Here is a 26618-nt window from a genome sequence, read left to right as displayed (position 1 = left end):
CGAGCTCGCACAGGTAACACCGCAAAATGAATATTAGTCTGCATTTTGAATGTAAAAACTTGGCCCGCATTCACAAAGCACTTGCTACGCTGCAACGGTTCGTACATCGTAGCGCCGGCCAATCGTGACAGCGAACATATTATCAGTGAAGGCGGTCAGTCAGCGGCGATGATTTCGTACGAATAAAACGCTTAGTCAATTCAATTCTTGGTCTTTTTATTCGCCTAGACTCATTTAACACAACCAAGCATCCTGAATAAAACGCGAATAGATGCAACGAAATGCGAACACTCTACTTACTGTCTTGCATAATTCCGTCATTTCTCATCGATCAGTAATCAGTTGTTGAAAGTTCATTGAGCGATGTTATTAACATTGAAGGGTAAATCAAGTTACCTACTCACTATGGTGAATGCTGATAGGCGAAGAGGTGCGCTGCGTCTTTCCCGAAGTGATTCCCTATGCGGCCGCCTGTTTCGCCTGCAGGACGAAACGCTTTTGGTGCCACCCAATCATGACAGCGAAAGTGTCCGCCCCATTATAAGCAGCGCTTACAAAACAAAACAGAACAAACAAACAAGCAAACAAACAAAAGCTTTCTGGATGCGGTCCCTGCGTTCATATGAGCGATTCGCATTCGAGTTTATGTGTCATCATGGCGCGTCATATCCTATGTCATATCCAGAATGTAGCGCTGCGCAGCGGCCAACTATAACAAAGGAACAGAATTAGAAACGTGCGGAAATGATTGCTGCACTACGTTGGCCCTGTTAACCAAAGATATATGTCGGCGTGAGTAGGCGCTGCCACATTGGTATATGTGGAATTAAAGTAGAATGAATAGAACGACCAATAGGGAACCGTTCAAAAATGGTAGGCGTTCGAGGTATTTTTCGCGGACGTCAGAGAAATGGCGGCAGCACAGATTGCCATCCTTTCTTTCTTTCTGTCTCTTTTTGCATATCATTCCGCAGCATTCCTCACCTAAGCACTTGTCATGTGATGCTTTCGGCACTCACTCAAGGTACTGGTTGGCTGTCGCTACATAGCGTCGACCTCGTATGTTGGTAACCGACGCCGATCACTGTGGTTGAGTGATTGCCGAAAGAATTGGCGTATTAGAAGTCTGCGCTAAAACAGTATTCTTTAATATGTGACGAGCAGAGAGCCTTTATTATTCATTTATGCGCTCGTTTGTTGTTTTGCTTCGCTTTGTTTTCTCAGTGATAACCACACGTACGCGATAATGACGCGTCACGGCGCGCATACGCGCCTATGCGTCAAACGGCGGTGGCGCGCGATACTAGGCGTGCATTGAGGTTGAAGAAAGCCGGCCGACCTGTGTGACCTTACAGAAACACAAGCCCCAGTCCCAGCGACGTAAAGTTCCAAACAAAAAGGTGGCGGCACCCGACGTGCTCCTTGTAGCCTCCTAACCTTTTCCCGGCAGGCAGTGTTCATGGAGAACTTTTTCTATGCGGTCCTGCAGGCCACCTCGCTGCCTTCTCCCACCTAACTTAGAAGCAGCCTTTGCGCATGCGTCAGTGGCGTTGAACGCGCGATCACTCGCAACCAACACTTTCGAATTAATACTTATGAATTTGGAAAAGTAGTTTTAACAGTTAGTAGACGGTATCCCGTGGACGTCTGGAAACCTTCATTCAAGCAGAAAGGCTACACCGTTTTCTTAGAGCAACGGTACTAAAACAATGTTCACCCATGCACTTCTCATTTCTATTGCTCTTGTCGGTTTCACGATAGCGGCTCTCTTACGTACTTTTTTTCATAACGAACTGCTTCGTGCCGTTGTGATTGACGGTGACAGCGGGTCATAAAACTTTGGTCAAATGCTACATTATTGCCGTGCAGCTTCAAGGCATAGGGGTCATAGTAAAAGCAGATAACCTTCTTTTTTTTTTCTCATACTGTCTTTTTATTCAGGTTCTTGCTACATCTTAAAAGTTATACTCTGCACTCAACTTTTTTTTTACCTTTTTCTTTCCGTCCCTCCCATGCATTTGCATGTTTCTGTCTGCTTCCGTATCGCCTGTGCGTACACAGCAGTCGAGACAATAGTCGATTCTACAAAACTTTCTGGTACCTCGTGTCAAAAAGAAATTTAATTTGCTTGATCTCATCTATTTGCAGCGGCCTATTTCTGGCCTACAAGTGCGAGCTGTACTCTTACAAGTCGGTCTTCAGCATTCTCCTGCAGAAATACTTCCGGTAAGTGCGCGCAACGCTACCGTCACGTTTTGTGCATTCACGGATGTATGCTATACCTTTCACGGTGGCCGAGACGCTCGTCTGTGCCAGGCGCTCGCGTTAATTGATGGCGCTATCTGAAACCATGTTTACGAATGTTTTTCTGATGACAGTTTATTTGCTAGCATGAATTATCTAGTTTACCACTGCTACTGTACCATTGAATACTTGATCCTGCTGCCCTTATCCCAAACCATTTGGAACAGCCGATTCTGAATGGAGATGAAACTAGCGCGAAAACGCACTCCTTGTTTTCTAAAGCAGACTTGTAGCGCTCCCTGAGAAGCAGCGAGGGTAACATAAACACCGATTCATGGCCTCCGAGACGGCTGGCGTGACACGCTACGTTCTGTGCCGTCGGCCAGGATGCGGAAGGTGTGTTCAGGCGGCATATTCAACATGTCTAATGATAACAGTTCTACAGAATGTTCTAGCTTTCTATATGCAATCAGCTATCGGAAAATAAAAAGTTAATAAAGAGGTAGCGAAGCTTCTTTAACGAGTCGCAATAAACCATGGATTGGCTTCTAGAAGAGGGTCTCGAAACATGCGTGTGACTTCCCGTTTTTGTGCACGTCAATTTTGCGTAGAGAGGTTAAATTTCGTTGATATTATGAATCAATGAGAGTAGCTTGATTCCTGTGTCATTGTTTCATGAAGGATAAATAATACAAAGATATCAAATGGGAAATTTAAACTGCATCTCCTGCATCACCGGAGTACAACTAAAATACAGTGAAATATATGACTTACTGAATCTGAAATGTGAGACATTGTGAATGAAATTGAATTGAAATTGTGAATGTGAATTTCGAGATAAATAAGAGGCAGGAAGGAAAGATAAAAAATACCTATATGATAGAATGACAGTATGATAGTTTCATGACCATGAAAAAAAAAACGAACATTCAGAAGGCGCAATTTTTTATACTAGTCAGTTTACATTTCAGGTACATCATGAACGTTTGGCGGCAGAGATATTAATACATAGGTTGCATATTGCCAGAACGTTGATCCTAAAAGTTCTGTTCTGTTCTTTTCTGTTCTGTTCTGTTCTGCCATGTATGAACTCTTGTGGAGAGATTGATGTGAAGAGTGTCTCGGCTACTCCATTCCTCTGTATTATGCTGCAAAAAAAGTCAATAAATAAAGGAGTAAATCAGGCACGTACGCAGGATTTTTTTTCGGGGGGGGGGGGGGGGGACCCAATCCAAGGTAACTTTTCTATGCAAATGAGGGGGAGGGTACTTTTACTAGTACAAATGTGAACAATCCCACCATTCGCCATAAATACCAGTAAACCCGCAAAAGAGAATTGAAATAACGTGTATCTCACAGGTACGCCTGTGAGATACACCTCTTCTTTACTTGGCAAACAGCGAACCACATCAAATGGACTCGCGCATGAAAGATGGGCAGGAAGAACCTTGCCAAGAACAAGTTAACAAGCGAAAGTGCAAAATAAAGATTTCTAGTAGCGTTTTTTGAATTAGCTCTGGAAGAATTACACAGAAATGATTATTTTTGCAACAATCACAGTTCTTTTGGATCCCTCGTTTACTGCTCTACCAAGTGCCAAAACCGATTCGTGTTGTTATTTGGCAAGTTACGTAACGATGCGTGGTCACGAGTCCCGTAAAACCGCGTAGAGAGCAGGACGCTGCGGTTCTTGATGTACTGCGCCCACCACGGAAGGTTAGAAAAACACCCCCATTAGCACAACAGGGAAGTGGCTACGTCAGGCGGCTCGATTGATAACTGTAGAAGTGTCATTCAAAACACACGGAATTATTCTCCACATCCGGCGGCGTTTTCACTACTTCCTTTTTAAATAAACACATGTTGATTAATAAATAGTTTTACAAACAGTTTTCGCTTTTCCTCCCTGTTTTACTATCACCTTGGCTTTATCCCTTATTAGATAGCTTAATTTTTCATCTCCTTGCGACTCTTGTTCCCAGTTGCCAATTTTGCTCGAAAAGCGCTCTACAATTAGGGCACAACCAGACGAAGTAACGGGTGACAGTCATATTGCTTATGGTTTGAACGGTTATTGCAATGTCTGAAGTTGGACGCTGTTTCGCAATATTTTATTTTCCACCTTATCTAACGCATATCGCGGATATATGGTTCCGAGGATCTGCCAGCGTCGCAGCGAGCCGTCACTCGAGGAAATAATGAAGCAAAAGGAAAAGTTAAACGCAATTGTCGTTTTCTCCGGCCACAACTCGTTCCACAAGCATACAGACCAGCTGACTATGAACCGAATCCCTTTCCTGGCCCCTGGATCAGTCTAAACAAAGAAGGTTGAACTAACGAAGCAACAGCGTTGCGCGTGATCGTTGAATAGATAGTGAAATAAAAATTGTGTTGGGCATTATAAATGAAATAGTATAATTAAAACAATAAACTACGCCATGATTGCTGCAATAGATGGTGACAACTGAATTGATATTGAGTTAATCGCGCGGGCACCGAATCGTGGAGAAAACTGGCCTCCACACCTCAGGAGATGCCGATAACTACCGCCATCCAAAAGAAGTGAAAAAATTGACAACTATTCTACTCTGTGAAGATGGAATGGCAGCGAAAGCTGATAGTCAGTAGTTGATAGTCAGTAGCTGATAGTCAGTAGTCAGTACCGCCGAGTAGATTGATTTGTCGGCGCTTTAGGAATGTGTGTGAGGGTGGTGGCGTGGGCGGATAGGGGGCGAGGGGGGGGGGGTATGCCGCTTAATTTCAGGAGAGGGGGGCGGGCCCCTACGCCCCCCCCCCCCCCCCCTGCGTACGTGCCTGGAATAAAGGATAATGCTAAGAGAAATAAATAAATCGGAATTAAACGAAACAAATAACGATAACAACATCGTAATGGAGCATGTTGCTAGCTTTTCAACTTTCCTTACGGTTTTGAGTTTCTTTGTACATGTTTCGCAAGTTCGCAAAACACAAGGCTGGTCGTGCTTTCGTTCCCTTGGTGGGGAAGGAAAATTACATGGTGCACAAAAAGAAGCACAAGATCAACCTCGCTCGATGTCTGTGTGAGCTCGCCGCATTTTGTAGGCACAATTGATTTTATCCTGCACTGACTTGATCTTATTTACGCTCTCCTTTTCCATTGCATATCAAATCTATACGTTTCAGAACCCCAACCAACAAAAGAAGAAAAAGAGAGGGTAACAGGTGCACGTTGTTCTGCGCAATCTGTACAACGTTTGCACGAAGTTGTCCTTTGTTACATGCGCTACAAGAAATATTTAAAGCTCAACTGTACCGCTGAATTGAGGTGCTTAGGAGGAAGGGCTGAGAACGCTGCTCAACCTTAAGAGTTGGCCCCAAACAGAGTCGAGTGTTCTTCTTTTTTTCTGCAACATAGCAAACATTCGCAGTCACAATGCGATAAAGAGGGGTTTATTTAGGGTATTTGCCTGACTGAACCACTTGCGGCAGTGCTATTGACTAATGAGTCTATAAAAAGTTCCTTGCGTCTGTCGCAGCCCTCTCTCGTATTTTTATCGCGCATACAATGAAAAGAATCGTGATGCGCAAGTTTCGAACACCTGCGCCCTTACAGTGACAAAAAAAGGTTTGGGTGAAGGGTTTGAGGGCGAATTTTATGCAATCCATAAAGTTGAGTACCTTTTTTTTCATCTTCTCATCCTTTTAATCCGCTTATAAATGTTTGGTGGTTATTAGGATACCCACCTGGTCGACCGTGAAAACTTCTTGTTTTCATAAAGGAGTGCCTGCCCTAGTGAGACAGACGGGAAGCATCTGGTCGAATTTAGGCTTGTCAAGCGGGCGCAAAGGTCTAGTCATACGAATATTTCATCCAACGACTCCATTACGGCTAACCTTTGTGAGATGTCCAAAGTGTGTGATTTACTGGACAGCAAGCATTGTAAATAAAAGGTTTTGTCTGAAGTCATACTCTTGAAAATTTTGCTCTAGGAGTTATTCAGGTCACGCAACCAGAAAGCGCAGTATCGGAAAACGACAGCACGAACACTTGTGTAGAAATTTAAAGCAAATGACAGCGACATCTCATGGAGCCTTTCCTTGACAGAACAAAACCAGAAGCCAATCGACACTCGATGAGGCCTTAACAAAATTATCTACAGGGTGTTCAGAATTAAGCTTTATGGTTTTCTTAAAGTTAGGCCCTAGGAGGCAAGCGAAGACCACCTGTGCAAATACGTTATGTGGCCAGAGGGTACACCAAGTGAGATGATAATTATCGCTGTCAGCGGCCCAATTAACTAAAGTTGAATAATTAACTTTTTGTTGACTGCAGTAAGTGGGTATGTTTGTATTGAAAAGTTAGAGGCAGTCGTGTTTCAGTATCAGTCGGAAGAACTCTTCTAGCGTGTCTGTGCTCTGAGGTATCCGACTACAAATTTTAATCGTCGTTCGCATGATTACACATGCAAGAGAGTTAGGATCGGCGCAAAGCTCCTCCCTGATGTGACGCGGCTGTTGCGTGCGGCGTTTAGTTTGACAACAGGGCGGAGGCATAGGCAGGGATGATAACAGTCTCCCTTCCCCTCTCGGCTGGCGAAATAAAAAATAGGAGATCCCCGAACCGCTGTCGTAACACGCGAGCGCGAAGCCTGCAACGAAGGCGTCACGTCAGGGAGGAGCTTTGCGCCGATCCTCACTATCTTGCATGCGTAATCATGCGAATGGCAATTAAAAATTGGAGTTGGATATCTCGGACCACAGGCACGCTAGAAGAGTTCTTCCAACTGATACTGTGTAGAAACACAACTGCCTCTAACTTTTGAATACAACCATACCCACGTGCTGCAGTCAACAAAAAGCTAATTATTCAGTTTTAGGTGATTGGGCTGCTGACAGCGATAATTATCATCTCACTTTGTCCGCCTGGCCACATAACTTATTTGTACAGGTTGTCTTCGCGTGCCTCCCAGTGCTTAATTTCTTGAAAATCATGAAGCTTAATTTTAAACACCCGGTATATTAGCGGCACACCTTTGTCAGTAACAGACAACAGCCACTGTAGGTGTTTATTATAGTTACTGAGCTACGCTTTTGTGCCACCGCCGATGACAGCGAAATTAAAGCTATATGATAGCACGTTTGTTTTGACGACGAGTGTCAGACTTACGGTGCAGTTATTAAATAACGCTGCACTGATTTGCCAATCTTTCAGCTCACATGCACCTCGGAACTTCTTGAAATCAAGTGACAATTTCGTTCTTAAGGCCAGCCCAAAAATCCTTCAAGAAATGGGGCGGGGTGTCTGATTCAAGTATTCAAGTCATATTGATGTTTACTTCCAACATCAACACAGCTTTCCAAGCCAGCTTTTGCTGAATCTCATAGGATGAGAACATAACTGCAACTGTCCTTGCTGCTGTTTTTCATCCGCAACGGCCGGATCGTATGTACAGCAACAACGGATGTTGGGCTTGTGGCTCATAGGTTGCCCACTGAACGAACATTATAGATTTGTGGCAGACGCTGTAGACCCTGTTGGGCATTATTGAACAGAGTAAGGTATATATATATATATATATATATATATATATATATATATTTGAAAGATGCACCAACCATTTTGCGTTTCATGGCACGCTATTTAATACGAAAGTAGCGAACTCTGGAGCTCCACACCAATTCACAGAAATATTACACAAAATTTTGACTGGAATGAATGTGTATACTAAAAAAAATGATAACTAATGTTTCACACAATTTACGTGCTTCATTTCATTGGTATTGTGACACTGTTTTTTCCTCTTTCCATTTTTTTTTTATCGACGAAGTGCAAATACGAAAAGATCAAGTTTTTTTTTTCCCCCTAAAATGTCTTCCTACTTTCCGAGCCCGACCATTTGCATTCAGTCGCTATTATGTCCACTTGCACCTGGGAACAAGCCAACGTCAAAGTTTTCGTATGTAAGCAAAGTTTCGTTGAAATGACTGGAGGCACCGTGGGGAAATTTTGCCAGTGTGAAAAAAAAAAGGGTATCAAGTGATTTAATTGTAAAATAGTGTTTGCTAATGACTTGTGGGGGCTTGCCGGGGCACAGTATGACGCCGCCGTTCCTGGCCGTGCTGAGCGTGCTCCTGCTGCTGCCGCTGACCAACGACGGGCCCTTCTGGCAGGACTATGCTGGTACTGAGATCGAACGTTGCTCGGCGGTGTGGTGGACCAACCTCTTCTATATTAGCAACTTCTGGAACGCAGAAAGCATGGTGAGTGACAACTTCTTATAAGCCAGGGAAGCGAAAGATGCCGGGCACCATTTGCAGTGTTGAATGAGCCCTTCTAGAGGTTCTTAAATGCCCCTGGGCAATTAACGTCGGCGAAGGGCCACTTAACGAAAGATGAGTGAATGAAATGCCCCGATTGGCATCGCGGTTAGTCACCCTTCGCTGGCGTTGCTACCCAACCCTGTTTCTCTTACGCATCTTTTACACAGCATTGTCAATTCAATATCGCTTTTTGCGAGTTCATTTGTTACTGGTTTGTCACTGGAAATATGGCTTTCCGAGGATATAGCGATGAACTGTGACGTGAGCGTTTCGACATAAGGCCTTAGTTTGTTTGTTTGTCTTTTTACAAAGTGTCCCGCACATGACTGGGGACTAGTCTTAACTGATTTTGGCTTATTGTCGACTTGCAATATAGGCTAAGTCGAAGCTCACTTTGATGTGAACGCAATTATTGTGGAAGTAGGGGTGAGTAGGCATTCCGGGACATGCGTCATGACTTTGCCCGAAAACTACGCTGATGCGTCTGTAGCAGTAGCAGTAGCATCAAAAACGTCCTTGTTCACGGGATGGCCTGAGCAGAGGGTAGAGTAATCCTATTTCTATAACGCCAAGATTTCCCGGTTCATATTACTGAATACAGGAGGCTTGTGCGTTTTCTCGATCGCGTCAGTTAACACAGCATTACCTGACCGAATTACTAAATTGGTGAAAAGGTAAGCGTGGTTCGTGATGCCTGGCGTCTGACCGTGTGCTTTGGAATCCGACACGACCTTTTCAGACCGACGACAACAAAAAAGCAACCGAAAAACCAACCCACACTACCCAAGCGTATGTCACGTTGAGTAGCCGGAGGCGTGCCTCCGACTAAACAACACTAGTTGTCATGTCCGCTAACATAAACGACGTGGAGAAAACGTCACATATCTACAATTTCAATAAACACCGTGGTGCGTTATGTAAAGTGGAAGTGGCGTCGCCTCCTGAATCCGCAAGCTCTGTCGGTTGCACACATGAACTGTTTGTGACTTGCCGGCGCCCAAGTTATGAATTATCACATTAATGAACACTGCTGTAGCGTAAGCGCTGGCCAGTCAGGAACCGTTTATAATCCCTGAAACACTGTGTCCCTAATTTATTAAAACTCTGTGGACATTTACCAACAGTCTACAGAGTTTTCATTAAAAGTTCTTCTACGTTATCAATAAATCGTAGATTACTCATGATTACTGTATACACTATGTGCACTTATTAGGAATCCTAAGAGTAGCACTATTTTCAGCATACTTGTCCTAAAGATCTCCGAAAAAAGGCTTTCGTGTTCATGTAATTTTGTCCAGCAGTGAAACAGGAAGGAGGGAAGTGTGGAACGCCACTCCATTTCGCACCAAATTTTCTAGCGAATAGCTCGAAACTGCTGCTAGTCTGTTGATGCATCTCAAGTGGTGATGCACTGAGCAGGTACAAGCTTGAATACCGTAATTGCAGCATGTTCTCTGAGTAAGTGATTAAAAGTTATGTATTCAGTATTAGTTGAGTTGAATGGATAATCAGTAACTGTTTCTGATAACCATAGGCCCCAATAATACGTGATTCCAAACAAATAAGCTCTTTCGCTCTACTACTCTGATTTTTATTTGCTTGGAAGTTTTCTCTGATGTGCCTGGTGTTAGGCTATAGGAAAGATCTATGACGAGTCGAAATAGTGCGTAAGATGTCTGTAGAGCTCTTTTAAACTGCATACATTACGTTAACAAAGAGTGTGTAGAGTGTTTTCTCTCTCTCTCTCTTTTGAATTTCAAGTGTTAGTTTTTCCGCATTAGCCCTAGTCTCTACAATGCTGGACGGGCTGGTTCGCATGCACCTTCCATTCGCATGGTTATATTGGCTTTAGTGTGTTTCAATGACTGCGCTGCTGACTTGAGCGCCATTCTAATGGCGTATTTCTAGAGGCTTTTTCATAGCAGAAAAGAAGAGCCTGTTCGCACAGCCATTTACTGTATGTAAAGCAAATTGTGTTTGTAATGAATTAAGTTGCGAAAACTATGAAGAATGAACGCTTCACCCAAGTTGCGCGAAACTTTTCAAGCCGGAAGTTGTCGGACATCAAGTTGAACGACTGACATTCAAAACGCCTTAAGCAATAGTTCGACTTTAAACATTCCTCCACGCTCGTATAGAGCAGACAATGCTCTAGAGCAATAAGATAGCGTGGATGACAGCATGCGCTCTGCGCGACCGTCTATGCTCAAAGTCGGGAGTGCCGTAATAGCAATCTCAGCTGAATTCTGATTCACAATGGAGGAACTCAAATTCCAAAATGATTCCTATGTTAATGATCCAACATTGAGAAAGAACATTTTCGGCTCCTTGGCAGTTCGATGTCACAGAAAGGACAGGCGATGGCCGGGACTGTTTCTGAAGTTCTCGCGCTCCGCCACGACGCTTCTTTCCGATGCATTCGATTACCTTCCACTACCCTTCAAAAGCATTCGGGTAATCTCTGACAATTACGCGATTGCATTCGATACTCCTGAGATACTTCAGACAATCGCTAGGCTCGCCGAACATTGCGTCACACATGTATCTTTGCTTCATTTGCAATCTCTTCAATGCGCTGATATTTGTCGTCCCATTTTGCTCCTACGGCACACTGCAATCACTGTCAGTATTCTGCTTACGGCGCTTGGTTTCTACCACGGCGCGCGTAATACGCAAGCAGTGTCTTGTTGGTGAAGTTAATGGCTGACGCCAGGCTAAGAACCAAAAGGACCCAAGTTCAATCCCGACTGATATGGTTTTCTTATTCATTTTCTTTATAACAACTCTTGCCATTTCTATCATAACCTTCTGCATTACACATACACAGAAATAAATCCCGTATACGTATGTAGGAAGGCTGTCGCCTCTGAAGTGAGAGGAATTACAGAAGCTACTTTCTCCTCACGTAACCTCTTAACGTGGAGAAGCCAGCTCTACCGATGCGGTCTTGATGGTGCAAACATTTGAAATCGTGTCGGGACTCGTATGTAGCGGCTATAAACCTACGAAACGTTCCAAAGAGCGCGGTTAGTTTTAACCCGGCGTGGTGGCTCAGTGGCTATGGCGCCGCGCTATTCTGCACGAAGTCGTAGGTTGGATTCCAAGCAGCGGCCACATTCCGCTAGAAGTGGAATGTATACAAACACTTGTGTATATAACTAAAGAACCACATACGGTCGAAATGAATACGGCCACCCTATTGCGGAGTCTCTCGTAGCCAATGCGTTACCTTGGGACGTAAACCTTCATGATATCTATGAATTTATTCATGATAACGGGCCTAATACAAGTTTTGTTGGATGCGCTACAATGAGTTCTCTTATCATTTGCAATTAAAATGCCGGCTGAATTACAGCAACAAGCATTTTACGCATGACAACATAAAACACGCTGTTGCCATTTTAACACTGCATAGGGTCTGATTTGTGCGCTGTACTTATTTTTCTTAATCTTTGTTACATGCAACATGTAATAGGTATGTTATTAGTCCACAATACTGAAAATAAATGCAAGACCTCTGTTTCTAAATCGATATTGCATAAAACCTCGTTAACACATTCCTGTTTGCTGTGTTTTCTCGACATCTTACGCTCCGAAATGCTGGTCTTACTTAGTTCACTTACATTTCATGCGTATTAGCTTCCCGATTGTTACTCTTCCCTTCCTACATGTTTTCTCCAAAAACTGGTAAAGTGCACCACCAACGATGCGATCAATTCACTCCCTGCATAGTGGAACGCTGCTTCTAGTGTGACTATTCAGCAGTGCTTATTAAAGTAGGGGTTTCAATGCTTGGAGGCTTTTTGGCTCTTGCAAAAGCAAATTCGCCCTCCAAACGTTGACATCAGTTTCGCAATTTTAACAGAAACTAGTTGCAAGTGCAACGCTGACGGAAATTCCGAGGATGTGCAATGCACCGTCAAAGTTGATGAATCTGCCGATGTGGTGCAGGAATCTTGAGGATGCTGTGGCATGAACAGAAGGCAATGCCACTGTTCGTGAATATGTGTTTTTAGAAGCTGGTTCTGAGACATCGGAACCCTGATCGTGTCGGACATTGTCACAGATCTCTAAATGGTTCACGACATCGAAAAAGAAAAGAGTAGTTAGGGTGAACGAAGGCACAAGCAGTCTATCTACACCAATGCACGTTCACGGACGCTGTCCTGGCCTTTGATACCTTGAGCGGTTACATCGATATACGTGGTTGTGCGGAAGTTGAAAGAGGGATGGGAGTTCTTGAAAAGAGGCTGCTATTGTCGAAAATTTGACCCGAGTGGCAGATGGAACTCAGAAGCTTCATTAAGTTTGATGCACGGCTACGACTGCTCAAGAAGCCTGTTTAACAATTCATTGTGACCACCACGCAGTAACATCAAGCTTTGTTTAGCAGGTTTTCAATTGTTTGTTTGCGTTTTGTTCAACTTCAAATAGTGTTTTGTGTGAGAGCCACTTTTTGCACCATTTGTAGTGCTGCCACAAACAATATTGGATGTTGCGTTCATGCTAAAGATTAGCACGCTATGTAGGACTTACGCTGAAAATTGTTTCCTGTTTTAGCCATCTTCCCATCAATATAAGAAGCCCAAGAAACGCATCAAGAATGAACAATGCAATGCCCACCTGAAGCCGATCAAGTGCGCTGAAAAAAGCATACCCTGATTCTAATGGGTTGGTTCGAAACGTGACTTCGGTTTTGACTGTAGAGTGTGGCGCGTCGAAAGTATTCGAGAACATTAAAAGTTTAGTGATCTATGTGTCCTTGCAAAATTTAAAAAAAAAAGAACAATGTCTTTCATGACTTATGCCCTTTACTTATCTTTCTTTCTTCTAAAACATATTTTCTATTTCAGTGCCTGTTCGTGACATGGTACCCAGCTACGGTTATTCAATTTACCATCATAGGGCTCATCTTTCTTATTGTCATAAAAAGGTAACGTCAGTTTTGTTCAGATTTATCGACCGGCTCTGATATTCTGCAATCCTTTCTGTACACCATTCTTTGCATGACTGCATAATGAAGTCTCGAATTATAGTATGCTCGAATTTGCATGCTACATAGTTTGGGCCATAGCTTTGGTCTTTGTTTTCTTGTCGACCAAATATTTATCCCATGTTAAGAACGCGTGAACCCTATTTTTAATAATATGGGGGCGTTGTGCGTAGTTCTTTCATGTCGTGATCGTTGGCGCGAAGCTTTGAATAAATTATGAGCGTATATTGTTGGTCTTAGATGGACTTAGGGCTTCCGAGTTCGTGTACAGCATTTATTATATGTTATTTTATTGTCTAAAGCCAATCATTGAAAAAAAATGCAACTGAATTTATAAAGGGGACAGGGTTCCCAGCGCCAGGCACGAGTTTGGAGAAAAATAACTAGTTGATAATGACTTGAAGACCGACATCGGCGTGTTAGTTTCAGATCTAAGATATGAAAGCAAGTTTGCTTTGGTAATTCACCTGCTGCCGTTTTCATCGTTGCGCAGGCTTGCATGGGTGGCCGCGCACGCTAGCATGCTTGCGTGTGTATGCACAGGATTTACATAAATTTGGTCTGAAGCAACACCATGAACAAGGAACAACGTTGTCACCTAACAGAAATGCATAGGGGCAGAGGATGGAGAGGGGGAAGAGTCCTTCGTCATTTTCAATGCGCTCATTAACGTTTTGATTGATATTAAGAAGTTATAACTTCAATTCGGTAATGTATGCGTGAAAAAAAAAATGTTTTTTCAACCCCACAAAACCTCGCAGAAACGCAAAGGTTGGCTATTCGAGCGTTCTCGGCTTTGCCCTCGCTGGGTGCGTGGTGACTGGGGCCATCACATTTGCCAAGGATTTGCCTCCAGGAAGCATCTTCGAGCCGAATTACAGGTACACAGCCTGATGCTGCATGACCCAAGTGTCTTCGCTTGCAGTACACCATTGATGCCTTGTAACAGAAGCCATTCCTTTATTGTACGGTTAAAAGCACATTTTTATTAGCAATATTGCACTTATTGACTGATGTGGACTGTTTTTGTTCAAGTATGACAGAGTTAGAAGGCATGCAGCAGGCAGGTAATTATTTTAAGATGTAACATTTGAGGCATGTATATTGACTAATTTTACACATTATCGCCACAAATATCTGAGTTAGTGTCTATAATTTTGCGGCACAAAGTGCTGTATACACTATCCCAAGTACGTTTCCCCAAGCCCCATTTACTCATTTGGTCACAACACATTGCCAAGTTCCCAGAAAACCTGCGTTGCATGTAGCAGGAAAGCATATCCTATTGGGGAAGAAAAACGGTGGTCATGGGTGAGGTCCGGCGGTCAAATTCCTTACATTAGAAACGTTGATTCAATGATTTGTTTTTCTGGCAAGGTTATCACGAAGCTTTCCGCGGAAAAAGATTGTTCTTTTATTCATTCTCTAATCTTCAGAAAACATGTTCGTGTCGCTCTAGGCTGTCTTTTTTTTTTTGTTATATACAGCAAAAAATCTTCAATAAATCCAGCCAGCATATTTCCCCCTTCGTTTTGATGAAAGGTACATGCAGATCAGGCATAACGCTTAACGGCAACCGTTATATTGTGCGTCACGGTTAGACGCTGACTAAAGCAAAAATAATAACAAAGAGCCGCCGGCGCCTGTACGCGACACGCGTGCTATGCTACACAGTTCACTGCTGCAACTTCTGCGCGACATGTGCAATGGCATTTTCACAGGCTACCGGGTAATAAATGGATGAAACAGTGGTAAGCACGGTACTCGGGTTTGAACGCACACATAGTATTTTATGCTCAGTTGAGAAGTTTTATCTAGCCGTTCGTCAAAAAATGTTGCATATTGTTTGCGCAGTAGCCGATTACTTCTCTGGTATAGAGTTGTTGGGGGTGCGGGGATTATTTACTTAAATTTTTGTCATTGGCCTTCATTGCCTGAGGCGATTCGCTATCTTAGAATACTTTCTTGGGACACTATATATGCTATTAGATACAAGCCGCCGGTAATTTACGAGCATACACAACCTGCTTGAAAATGACACCCGACGTAGTACAAAACCCTCACACCGTACTTTCGTTAGTGAATTCCGCTATTTTGCTTATCTGATGTAACTACACTCGTTATGTCATTTTGAGGGCTATCATTCACGCACGAGTGGGGCCACAGCTGTTTCTATAATGTACGCGCATGTCTGCATCTTTGTTGCATGTGTACGTGCGCACGTGCTTCTTCATGTAAGAGCGACTAGGAGTTTCTTTCACAAACACCTACTCATTCCTAATTGAAATGGTGGACAGTGCCAATTGCAGCTCATGTGGTATTGGAGAAACTATCAAACATCTTCTTTGTGACTGCCCAGCATACGAAGAGGAGAGTATTGCCCTTCGGACAGCTTTGGGGAACTTAGATGACAGGCCTTTCACAGGCAAAGTGTGAACTTCTCTCTTCCTTGTCATCTTTCAATCCCCTTTCCCCAGTGCAGGGTAGCTCCTACGTGGCTCAACCAACCCTCCCTGCCTGTCCCTTATGACTTCTCTCTCTCTCTATCTCTTCACGCTTTGCATGCACTCTTGCTATGAAGGTAATACGCTGGTGGTAGCATCACTTCGCACTGCACGTGCAACGAAGTGCCTTCAATATGTCGATTTTCACCCGCTTTCAGGGAAGTCGAGCGCCTGTCTACGTGGATATACCACAAACCGTATACGCACCTGGGCTCGTTTTGCGTTGGCCTGGGCCTGGGCTGTCTCCTGAGTCACTTCGACAAAAACCGGCTTTCCAAGGTACGCAACAACCACTTCTTACCTGTTACTTTGTTCCGCTTCACAGTTGTATGTTTCAAATACCCTGATCGCAGCCAGCGCTCGCGGTGTCTGTGTACTTGTGTCCCGTTCAGTTGCAATGCTAACATACTCCACTGTTGTAGCAGCCGACCAGACAGCATTAGCTAGAAGTATGGGCCCGCATTCACATAAAATACCTTACACTAGAACGGTTCCTAAGTGCTGCTGCTTCCAGCTGTTCGTGTTGCTACCGGCCAGTGATAAAGAGCACGTACAAACGAAAAGCTGTGTGTATACGGGCGTTGAATATTAAGAGAAAGGTTTACCTCCTGAGTTGCTATCAAAATAAATGAGAGAAGAGAAATTGTTTTCCTAGGTATCCACTGCGTCATGCAGATTTGATGAGATGTCATTCGTGCTCGACTAGTTGTCTCATGGTAGTCCAAAAATAGCATACAACCAAAAAGGACTGCACAAGAAATACGACACTTTCGCGAATTGTCGTATTAAAGGTGTGAAAGTGAACAATGATCAAGTCGAAGGCTATGAAAAATGGATTATGGACAACAAATTTTGTTAATCGCTGTTGCAGTACCTCTAAGAAACGGGCCTGCATGCTTATAGTTCAATCCATTATGAAGCTATGCCACGTGGCAACCCAACTGAAAAAAAACAATACGACACTACAAGGGCGCGCACGCAAATGAGATTATTCAGGGAGCACATGCTTACTAATAGTTTCAGTTAAGTTTGCGTGCATAAATAAGGTAAGGGATGCGAGCGCATTTGACGGAGTCATTTTGTGCGCAAACGTTCCGTGATTAAACTCAGTTGCGAGCGAGCGCCCGCATTGTCGTCTTTCCTGTGCTGCCTTATTTAGTTGCCCGCTATTCTTAGGTGATTTTGATGAGGTTTGTTTCATTTAGAGAAACAATGTGAAATCCACCCATAGCAGATTTTTCCTTTTAGGTGGTCCATCCTATTTGTACAAAAGTTGCGAATAGTGAAAACAAAAAGAAAACGAGAAAACTGAGGCATCAAGTTTATAGCTCTGTAATTCAGCGAAAAAAAGAAAGACAGAGAGAGAGAATGACAATACCACAATTCTGTAGGCTGCACCTTGCGATATTTAGCGGACAGTATTGAAGTATGCTCAGATCTGAATCGAACCAATTATTTGTGCGTATGACTTTTTCCAACGCCACACATTCAGTGTAACGATTTCCTATAAGCTCCAGACATACACCTAATTCATCCGTTTTACACGATCTAACGAGTGTACCGTTTACAAAATTTTGATCTCTGCTTTTCGCGCAGTCTACGACATTCTAGGCTTTGAGCTTTAATTTTCTTTAGTAATTGCTGATTCATGCCAATTTTTCTAAAAATGTTGTGGTTTTGCTTGAAAATTTTGCTTCATGCAATCGGTAGAACCTGACTTGCGCCTATTACACACGGCAAATTTCTTAAAATAGGTTTGGCGTTGCGTATTCAGAGCAATTGAACGTTTCGCTTGCGTTGTAATTGAAAAATCAAAGTTGGCCCCGTAGCTTACCCACCCACCGTGGTGGCGTAGTGGCTTTGGCGTTGCACTGCTGCGCACCGGACCAGGAGATCACATCCAGGCTGCAGCGACCGCATTCCGATGGAGGCGAAATTCAAAAGCTCACGAGTACCGTGCACTGAGTGCACGTTAAAGAACACCAGGTGGTCGAAATTTATCCGGAGCCCAATACTACAACATGCCCCCATAATAATGTCGTAGTTTTGACCCGTAAAATCTCCGAATTTAATTTATAATTTAGCTAAAGCTTTTTCTTAACTAGTATCACATTAGTGAAATGTCGCACGCAATACATTAGAAAAATAATCTGCACTTCCTGGGTAAAGCTTGGGCGCCATTGACACTTATAGAGTAGTCCAATCCTGGTGTGACCCACTCGAGCGGGACAAATTTCCGTCTGCGGCAACCGCATTCGCGATGCGCAAGTAATGCGCAACCACTAATGTGCCGACATTCGGCCCACGTTAAAGAACCTCAAGTGGTCTAAATTATTTCGGAGTTCTCCCCATTTCCCATTTGCGTCTCTGGGATGTCAAATCTCATGAATGAATAACAAGGCATACCTGACCTGTCAACACGTATCCTGGGTCGTTTTAACAAAGCAGTTCATATGCCAGAGGAGTTAGTAAGAAGAGGCGACGGTCACTTGTGATAGCGAGCATATAATTAACGAAGGCCCTTGGCCAATGGCAAATTACTTTTTTCAAAATGAAAAGCTTTCCAAGTTGAACCTCCGACTCTCTTTTATCTGACAGCGTTCGAAGTGCTGTACCGTCTTCGTGACAGAGTGTGCAGCGTACCAAATTGGAGATTTATCTTTAAAAACAAGTAACAAGCAAGTGGAAAGGGAAGCCTCACTAACGCTCGTCTTGTTACACGCTCTTATAAGGACTCGCCATAATGCTGTGTCATCAGCAGGAAGCCCTTCGGGTGCTGGTCATACCGCAGCCCTTAATCGGATAAAGAGTGCAACGTCCCCGTCCGAGCCCGGCCTTCCTTTCTCCGGAGCCGCGTTGCTCAGCGCAGACAGTGCCTTCGGAGAATGCGCTTCGCCACATTTTTTTTTTTTTTTTTTCACCGTTGCGCGTATCGGGCGAACTCAAGCGCCCTTGAATGAGATAAGCGACTAGCAGAAGTTACAAACTTTCGTGCTCGGAGGCATCCGGAGCTGCCTCAGTCGCGGTCGGCGTCAGATAAAGCATGACTGATCAGTTAATAGAGTTCCTTGACGGGTGGGAAGCAATGGTTTGAGGAGCCACGCACCACGCGCTGCTTTACTTCAGCTCTAGTGCGTGGAAACGTTGCGCCTTGAGAAGCGAAAAAAGAAAGAAACACGAAGTAAGAAGGAAATAAAACAACCCTGCTGCTGTCGTTGCAGTTGGCGTACGCCATGGGTTGGGTGGCAAGCCTGACGACGACCAGCGTGCTCTTCCACTGCGGCTTCGGCTGGAGCGTTGAGCCAGCCAGTCCAGCGGGAGCCTCGTTGTACGCGGCGTTGCACCGGACCCTATGGGCACTGGCCGTCGCCTGGGTCCTCTACGCCTGTTGCACCTTACACGCCCGTCAGTGCAGTTGATACCGTGCATTGTGGATTATCATTTTTTTTTTACGTCGACATTGCTCGACATGCCTCCTGATTCGTTGAGTTCGTAAGATTGGTGTCCCCTCCTCGTGTGTGTAATAGGAAGTTGAACTCCAATCAGTCGTGGGTGGTTTCTGTCATGGTAACTTGCCAAAATAAGAAAAAAAATATTTCGCGAGCTTCACTTTGACCATACTTACTACTTCAGCCTTCAGCCAAATGTAATTTGAACCGATTTCTTATAAAGTAAAAAAAAGAAGATTGACGCTTACGCTTTTGCTTAGTTAATGCTTAATTGGCAGCTGATCTTAAGACGTAAGACTGAGCAGTCTGTAAGGGTATGTGCCAGTGTGAATCCATAACCAAGGGCAATGGTAAAACTGAAGCTTTGTTCATCAACAAACTGGCTGACTACCGCGTCTACAGTTGCACCATTCTAAACAAATTGTCTAATATTTTAACACGATAGCATTATGGGTGAACTTTAACCAGTTTGGAGGTATCTGACGGGAAATATGGGCCGATCCCCAAGGCATTACAGTCTAACACAGCGCCTCACAGTACCAGCTGTCACGTGGGAAGAATGCGAGAAACTGGCACGTGAAGCACGCGCCAGAAGTTTCAAAGAGTGGCGCGAGAGAAGCATATGGGCGATCGTGGCCGAATAGTTAAAGCATTGGGCTGCTCTGCTGGAAGACAGTGGTTCGATCCCACCATCGATCACGCATTCCTTTACAGCTTTGCAGGTGGACGTCACACACATTAGAGTAAAAAATGTCGCTTTGGTAACTGAGAGTGGGCGAGCTTGCCCAATAAGTACGCGCGCGCAACTGTAGGGACAGCACAGTCTAAGTTTGCTATCGCGTACTTAGTAGTGCTAAGTCCCGGTCTGCTTATTTTTAAATAAGTTGAACCAGCTTGCAGTTATCAATTAAGTTGATCAGCATCCCGAGGTCGCCAGCCCTTTGCGGTCGGCTTTTACAAAAGCAAAGCATCTGTGCTCGCATAGGACTGAACATCACACGTGTAGCCTGTTTCTATTATTCCTCGTCATTTTTACATTTTTAGCTTCATTCTTCTCGTGCAAGAAACAGAGGACTGAATTAACTCCGGTTAGCTTCGTTGGTTGTGCTTGGCGTTAACTTATAGATGGACACGTTCCTAAGCCCGATAGCAAAGGTGTGCCTGCGACCACAGGTAAGTTTGCCGTCGTATATCAAAGCTGCTGGACAAATTGTAGTTTTTGTTCACATGGCGATATAGGCCTTTTTTCTATGTGCTCATAGATAAGAAAAAAGATACATCTCATTTATCGGTCATATATGTGCAACACTTCTCGCAGATTTTACGTAAGAGCTTACTTGCAAAACGGTGTCTAACTGTAATTCAATATTGCTTTCAAATATGGTTTCTTGTAAACAGTGAGAGCGTCTTTATTTGCTTTTCTCGGAGCGTTCCCTTCGCATTTGTGGTAACCAGCACATTCCAGTCTATTTTACATTTGGTGAGCACCAGGTAACGTGTCAAGTGGTACGTCTTATGTGCTAGGCACACTAGAAGCGTTCATAGATATTAAGCTACTCTGGCATTAAAATCAATTGTTTTTATTTGTTATAGGCCATATGGCTATACAGCAGCAAAACACTGGACGTTAACACAACAAAGGTATCTGAAACACCAGCTCAAATGATATGTCGTTAAATCCACCAGCTTACAAAGACATTAGAACGCTTTGTATATTGGTGAGAGCCCACTGACACGTTATTCTTCTTCATCTTTGTTAACTGTGAAATATTGGGAGCTTGGCCACTGAAAGGCTGGCTACCCAGAAATCGTAGCTGCGAAAAGCAACAAAAAAAAAAGGTAATCAGCTTCACAAAACGTGATCAATGCATGTCTATGTTGAAATAATAAAAAAATTTTATATAGAAACTAGTCCAAAGATAATGGCGGTCAAGTAAGTTTCGCATTAAGATGCACATACTATACTACTGCCCAGAGAGGATCGGTCACGTCATGGTCCGCGAGAAACTGCCATAGAGCGTTAAGACACAATATCTGTTTGTTGAGGCATGACCATGTTAGTAAGTTAAATCGGGCTTATTTGCGCAAAAGCAAGTTAGGCTATAATGAGCCATGACCATGGCATGACCAAGGTCTAAGAACGTTTTGACTCATCGTTACCTTGCATTCAGTGTTTATTCCTACATCACCTTTATATTTTTTTTAAACCACCGATGCCAAAATGTCTGGGTGAGCAGATTCTATAGCATACTTAATGCAGGCGATATGTTTGCACTTTTTGAATAAGGAATACGACTTAAAACTTTCAGTTTCGACATTTACGTGACTTAGGAAAATTATTTGCTTACGCATTCATATGGCCGTTTTTGATTTCAATCGTAATACAACATACGTTATAATTCAACAGACTGCCCACCGTTAAGTGTTGCAGTGAAATTATTTGTCTACATTTTTTTTATGTTGCAAGCATCGATATCAGTGTAACCTTCAACCGTTCGCAGATACATAGGCACTTATATAAGAGTTCGAATGTTTACAGGCTTGTTGAACGAGTGGCTCTCGTGGGGGCCCCTGAAGGTGGTCGGCCGGTTGAGCTACTGTATGCTCTTGGTCCACCCGCTGGTCATCGTGTCACAAAAGTCGCAGAACCGGCACATCACCTTCTTCTCGCACTTCGACATGGTGCGTAGTGGGATGACTGGCTTCACATAATTAGTTTTGCATGCGCCTCCGTTTCTACTCATAAGCTCCAGCACGAGAGTTGGCAGAAAACTCAAGAGGCGCTTCAATCTACAATTTAGGGGTGTCTAGGCCAACTAGAGCTTTTATTTTATTCGCAGATGCACCTCTTCTTTGGCCACTACGCCGTCACCTTAGTGCTGTCATTCTTCGTGCACCTGGGCGTGGAGGAGCCGTTCGCTCAGTTAGGCGAGCTTCTCGGCTCGTGCGAAATCACGTGCCCGCCCAGACTCAAGCAGCTTACGCAGAACCTTTACGCCGGCATGGCCACCCAGCTGCATCGCCGGGAGAGGCAGCAGCGGCAGGCTGCACCAGGCAGGAAAGAGGCACCCGAGGGCGGTAAGAAGGCCCAGCAGCCGTCGCAACAGCAGCAGCAGCAGCTGGACAATCACCACACTGATGTCGCCATCGACGTGGACGTCGGCCGCCAGCTAGAGAACGGCACCGAAGTGGCCGTAATCAAGGAGAATGGCAAGGACACGTCCCACGTCGCGAGGGACGCTCACAGGGATTCCGTTGGCAGCCCGGAAGCCGCCGTGTGAGACAGATGGTGCACTCACATTGGTTGCAGGAGGTGGCTGTCTTTTTTACGGACAGTGAACACGCTTGAACAGTGCTTGAAGGGGCGACTTGTGCTACTGTCAGTGACGTGGCACACGCTTTGCACGGGCGATGATTTGGCGGAACTGGGCCTCCTTATCAGACTCGGTACTCGGAGAAGGGTCTCTGTGTCATTGTTTATTCTGAGCGTTTCATGTCGCGCGTTGCTGTGCGCTGCGCAACGGGCAAGGAATTCCGAGTTCTAGATAGATCTGATGGCGCACGATGTTTACCAAATACAGCAGCCCGAGTAACGCACTCTGAGCAATAAGTGCGTGAAGCTAGAAGAACGAAAGTGAAAAGTCCTTCAGGCAGATGAAATTTCCCACAATTCCAGCATTCTGTGGTCCCCCCTTGAAGGGTGCACGGATTCCAAGCAATATAGATAGCCTCCAGCAGTTTGCTGGCGAGATCCTAGAAGTTTCCCGATGCGCTTATTCGGTTTGCAACTAAATAAAATCCCCACAATGCCTCCATTCACGTACACGGGGTGTCAGGCCATTCATGTTCTTCGTCATGAATAAGGCGAGTGGTTCACGTGTTCTGCCGCATCATAATTTAGAATGTCATGACCAATTGAAAGAGTCAATCAGACACTTGGATGCTTTAAGAATGTTAATTTCTTTAATCTCTGTTCTTTGATCAGCGTAATTACCGGCGACTCGACAGGATACGGTCACCCTTAACTTGACTGTCTTTCAAAGTACCACTCATGCTGCGCGCATTTTTGTTTACTACTTCAAAACAAGGGAATGAACGTGGAGTTATGAAGCAAGCAGGGAATATTCATTTTGTACTTTGTGCCCTTACAAGTTTTTTCTTTCTTTTTTTACTTTCATTTCCTTACAGCAGTCGTATTCAGGGAAGTGCACATCGGAATAATGACATGTGAATGTGGAAGTTGTGGCATGCGAGTGGTCACATTGCCTCTATTCCCCATCGAAGAGTCTTCTCATGGGTTCAGTGTTAACTCCATTTAAACCTTGGTGCTATCAATTACAGCTCGTGGATAGCAGCAAATCTAATTAAGATGGCTATTCGAAAGCGCAAGGGTACATCCACCCGTAGTTGCACAGGCATCAGACTTGCTTCGGTCTGATGCCTGTTGGCTGATGGCGTTGGCTGATGATGTTTCAGCACTTCTTAGGGCTTTAACTGCGATGCATGCGATGCGCGTAAGCAACAAAAGAAACTTGTGATACATGTGAGTTTAAGGACGTATTTACCTTTCTTTGTTGTACTGTCATGTTCACGTTTTTACAACTAAAACACTTTCCGAACATACTTCAGAAAATGTACGCTACTCACATTTTTTTGTAACTCAACTTTTTTTATCAATACCTGGTAACATCAATGCTGCCGTAACTTTATTTAGTGCGAAATAAGGGCGTCACATTTGGTAAGTTCTACACTTGCTTCATGTAGCAGCGTAGCCAATTGATGATGATCCCGTCATCATGCTGATCATTAGCTCTTCATCATGATACATGCCTAACTCGAAGCATAAACTTACTAAATGTTTCTTTCACCACTACCTTTACAAGTATGCTGTGCACTGAAGGCGACGGCAGGGCATCGCGCTCTTGACTTGCTCTGTGAGCGTCATTGTCGAAGGGAAGTAGTGCCTATACTAATGATCTGTCGTCTAATCAATATTGAGGAAGTGGTTGTATGCAAGATCACACAAGCACCTTAGTACGTTAGTGGTGCCTTAGCAGTGTTCTAGCCTTTTGGCTGAAGAAGCACTGTTCAGAAAACTGGGCGACATCTATGAAGGCCAAGCCGGTTTTTTCTAGGGAAATACTCGTCAAGAGTGCTTAGAGCAACAGTTTTATGAAATACAACGACTGCTGAAATGCGGCTATCCTTAACTTAGCAGCACACTGAATTCGGCGATTTTCAGCATTGGGTAAAAGCGATACAAACATAGGCCGGCATAACGCAGATGTTCCGTTTTTTTTTTTTTCGACTATATTCGTCTCGTAATCTGCAGCGCCGACTGTACTATCCTGATAACGACCTCGACCCCCCCCCCAGGTGCCAATTCATGAAATGCGAAAAGAACAGGGGTGTAACTGAATTGGTATATCAATGTCATGTTATTTTGGTTCTCAAATTAAAAAAAAAAGTCGGTGATTTGTTAAACAATCCTTCTGGACATCATTTCTTCGAAGACTAAATATTGTTACTGCTCCCTACAAACTAAAGAGCTATTCAAAAATTATTGGAATAAATAAATAGAGAATAAAATTGTTACTTTAAAATTTCGCTTTTATCTATCTGAAGAGCCACCTTACTGTCCCCCATCCTTTATCTCTTTTTTTTGTTTTTTGTACGGCATAGCTTAGTATCTCAACTTTTGCCGCTCCTCATCAGGGTGTCATGGTGTAGTAAACCTTAATGCCATCCATACAGTGACGCTATTTACGTGGACTTATTTCGTTACAAGTTGTCGACTTCTTGATACGCGTGTGACCTGGGAACGCTTTATTTAGCCGATTCATTTTGTGTCATCTTTCACTTTTTTCTTCAGTGGAACTAAGCTCTTCACTTTTTTTGGAGCCTAATCAGAGCCAACCATAGCAAAACCACAAATATGTTTTTACATCGAAGTTGTATGATAGTGTACATAGCTTTTTATGGAGCTTATGTCTTCATCGTTCTGGAAACATTCTGTAAATAAATGTTTGTCTGAAACATACTGTTCCTCGCTATTGTTTATTTGCCCTTTGGGAATGTAAACGTCGTTAATTCTTCCATTCACGCTGCCGCTACCTGCTAGTCGGCTGCGCCTGGATTTACAAAGCTTTCGACAACGAATACATACATACATACATACATACATACATACATACATACATACATACATACATACATACATACATACATACATACATACATACATACATACATACATACATACATACATACACATACATACATACATACACATACATACATACATACATACATACATACATACGTACACATACATACATATATACATACATGCATACATACATGCATACATGCATGCATACATACATACATACATACATACATACATACATACATACATACATACATACATACATACATACATACATACATACATACATACATACATACATACATACATACATACATACATACATACATACATACATGTTGGCTGGCACAATATCTACGTATAGCCGGCAACCATCAATGGCCAGGACAACGGTATCAGTGAGTCACTAGGTCAAACACACTGCTTGAATAGTTGGTGCATAGCTTAATAAAACGTACCGCAAGCGCGACAACTACAGAATAGCGCTTGTCCGTGTTCGCGTCCCTTTTGCGCGATGTTTTGTTAAGCCAGTCATGGTAGTTGGTCACTTGTGAATAGCTAAGTGAAATTCGGTCTTTATAAGATATCAGTTGCTTTAGCTTTCAATAAGAGTAATGGAAAGCTTGGTAAACAAACACCCATGCAAGGACAATGCTACGTCGTCAAAGGCGCTCACAAAAAGGCCCGTCAACCTTAAAATGTTTAGCCTTCAAAGACTGGTGGGCCGACGAACCGAGAGCTCGTTGTTACAGTGTCATATTAACGGATGGTGCAAATACTCAAGTCATCCCTACACCACCAACAGGAAATCTGGAAAAGTAGCATACGAGGTGATTTTACAACTAAATCGTTCGCGATTTGATGCTCATTTCCCGTGTGAAAGAGGCACATAATTGTTTCATCTAATTAGTGTCGGAAGAAAAAAATGAAAAATAAAATACGGGCTCCCCCTGGATGTC

At 43.7% G+C, this 26618-nt stretch overlaps 1 protein-coding gene across 1 annotated transcript in view; it reads left to right on the top strand.

Moving 5' to 3' along the window:
- The window catches only part of LOC126547224 (O-acyltransferase like protein-like), a 64155-nt gene extending 38625 nt beyond the window's left edge, over positions 1–25530 (top strand). Inside the window, exons 8-15 of the mRNA XM_050195124.3 lie at positions 2149–2226; positions 8319–8484; positions 13398–13477; positions 14299–14418; positions 16200–16320; positions 19263–19446; positions 22030–22172; positions 22331–25530. Coding sequence (XP_050051081.1) covers positions 2149–2226; positions 8319–8484; positions 13398–13477; positions 14299–14418; positions 16200–16320; positions 19263–19446; positions 22030–22172; positions 22331–22771 — 1333 coding nt within the window. The 3' untranslated portion in view covers positions 22772–25530. The remainder of the gene's footprint in view (positions 1–2148; positions 2227–8318; positions 8485–13397; positions 13478–14298; positions 14419–16199; positions 16321–19262; positions 19447–22029; positions 22173–22330) is intronic.
- The last annotated feature ends 1088 nt before the right edge of the window (positions 25531–26618 follow it).

Source organism: Dermacentor andersoni, chromosome 1 (genome assembly GCF_023375885.2).
Source record: "Dermacentor andersoni chromosome 1, qqDerAnde1_hic_scaffold, whole genome shotgun sequence".
NCBI classification, from domain to species: Eukaryota; Metazoa; Arthropoda; class Arachnida; order Ixodida; family Ixodidae; genus Dermacentor; species Dermacentor andersoni.
The sequence above is the reverse complement of the archived record's forward strand: the minus strand, read 5'-3'. Positions and strand labels throughout refer to the sequence as shown.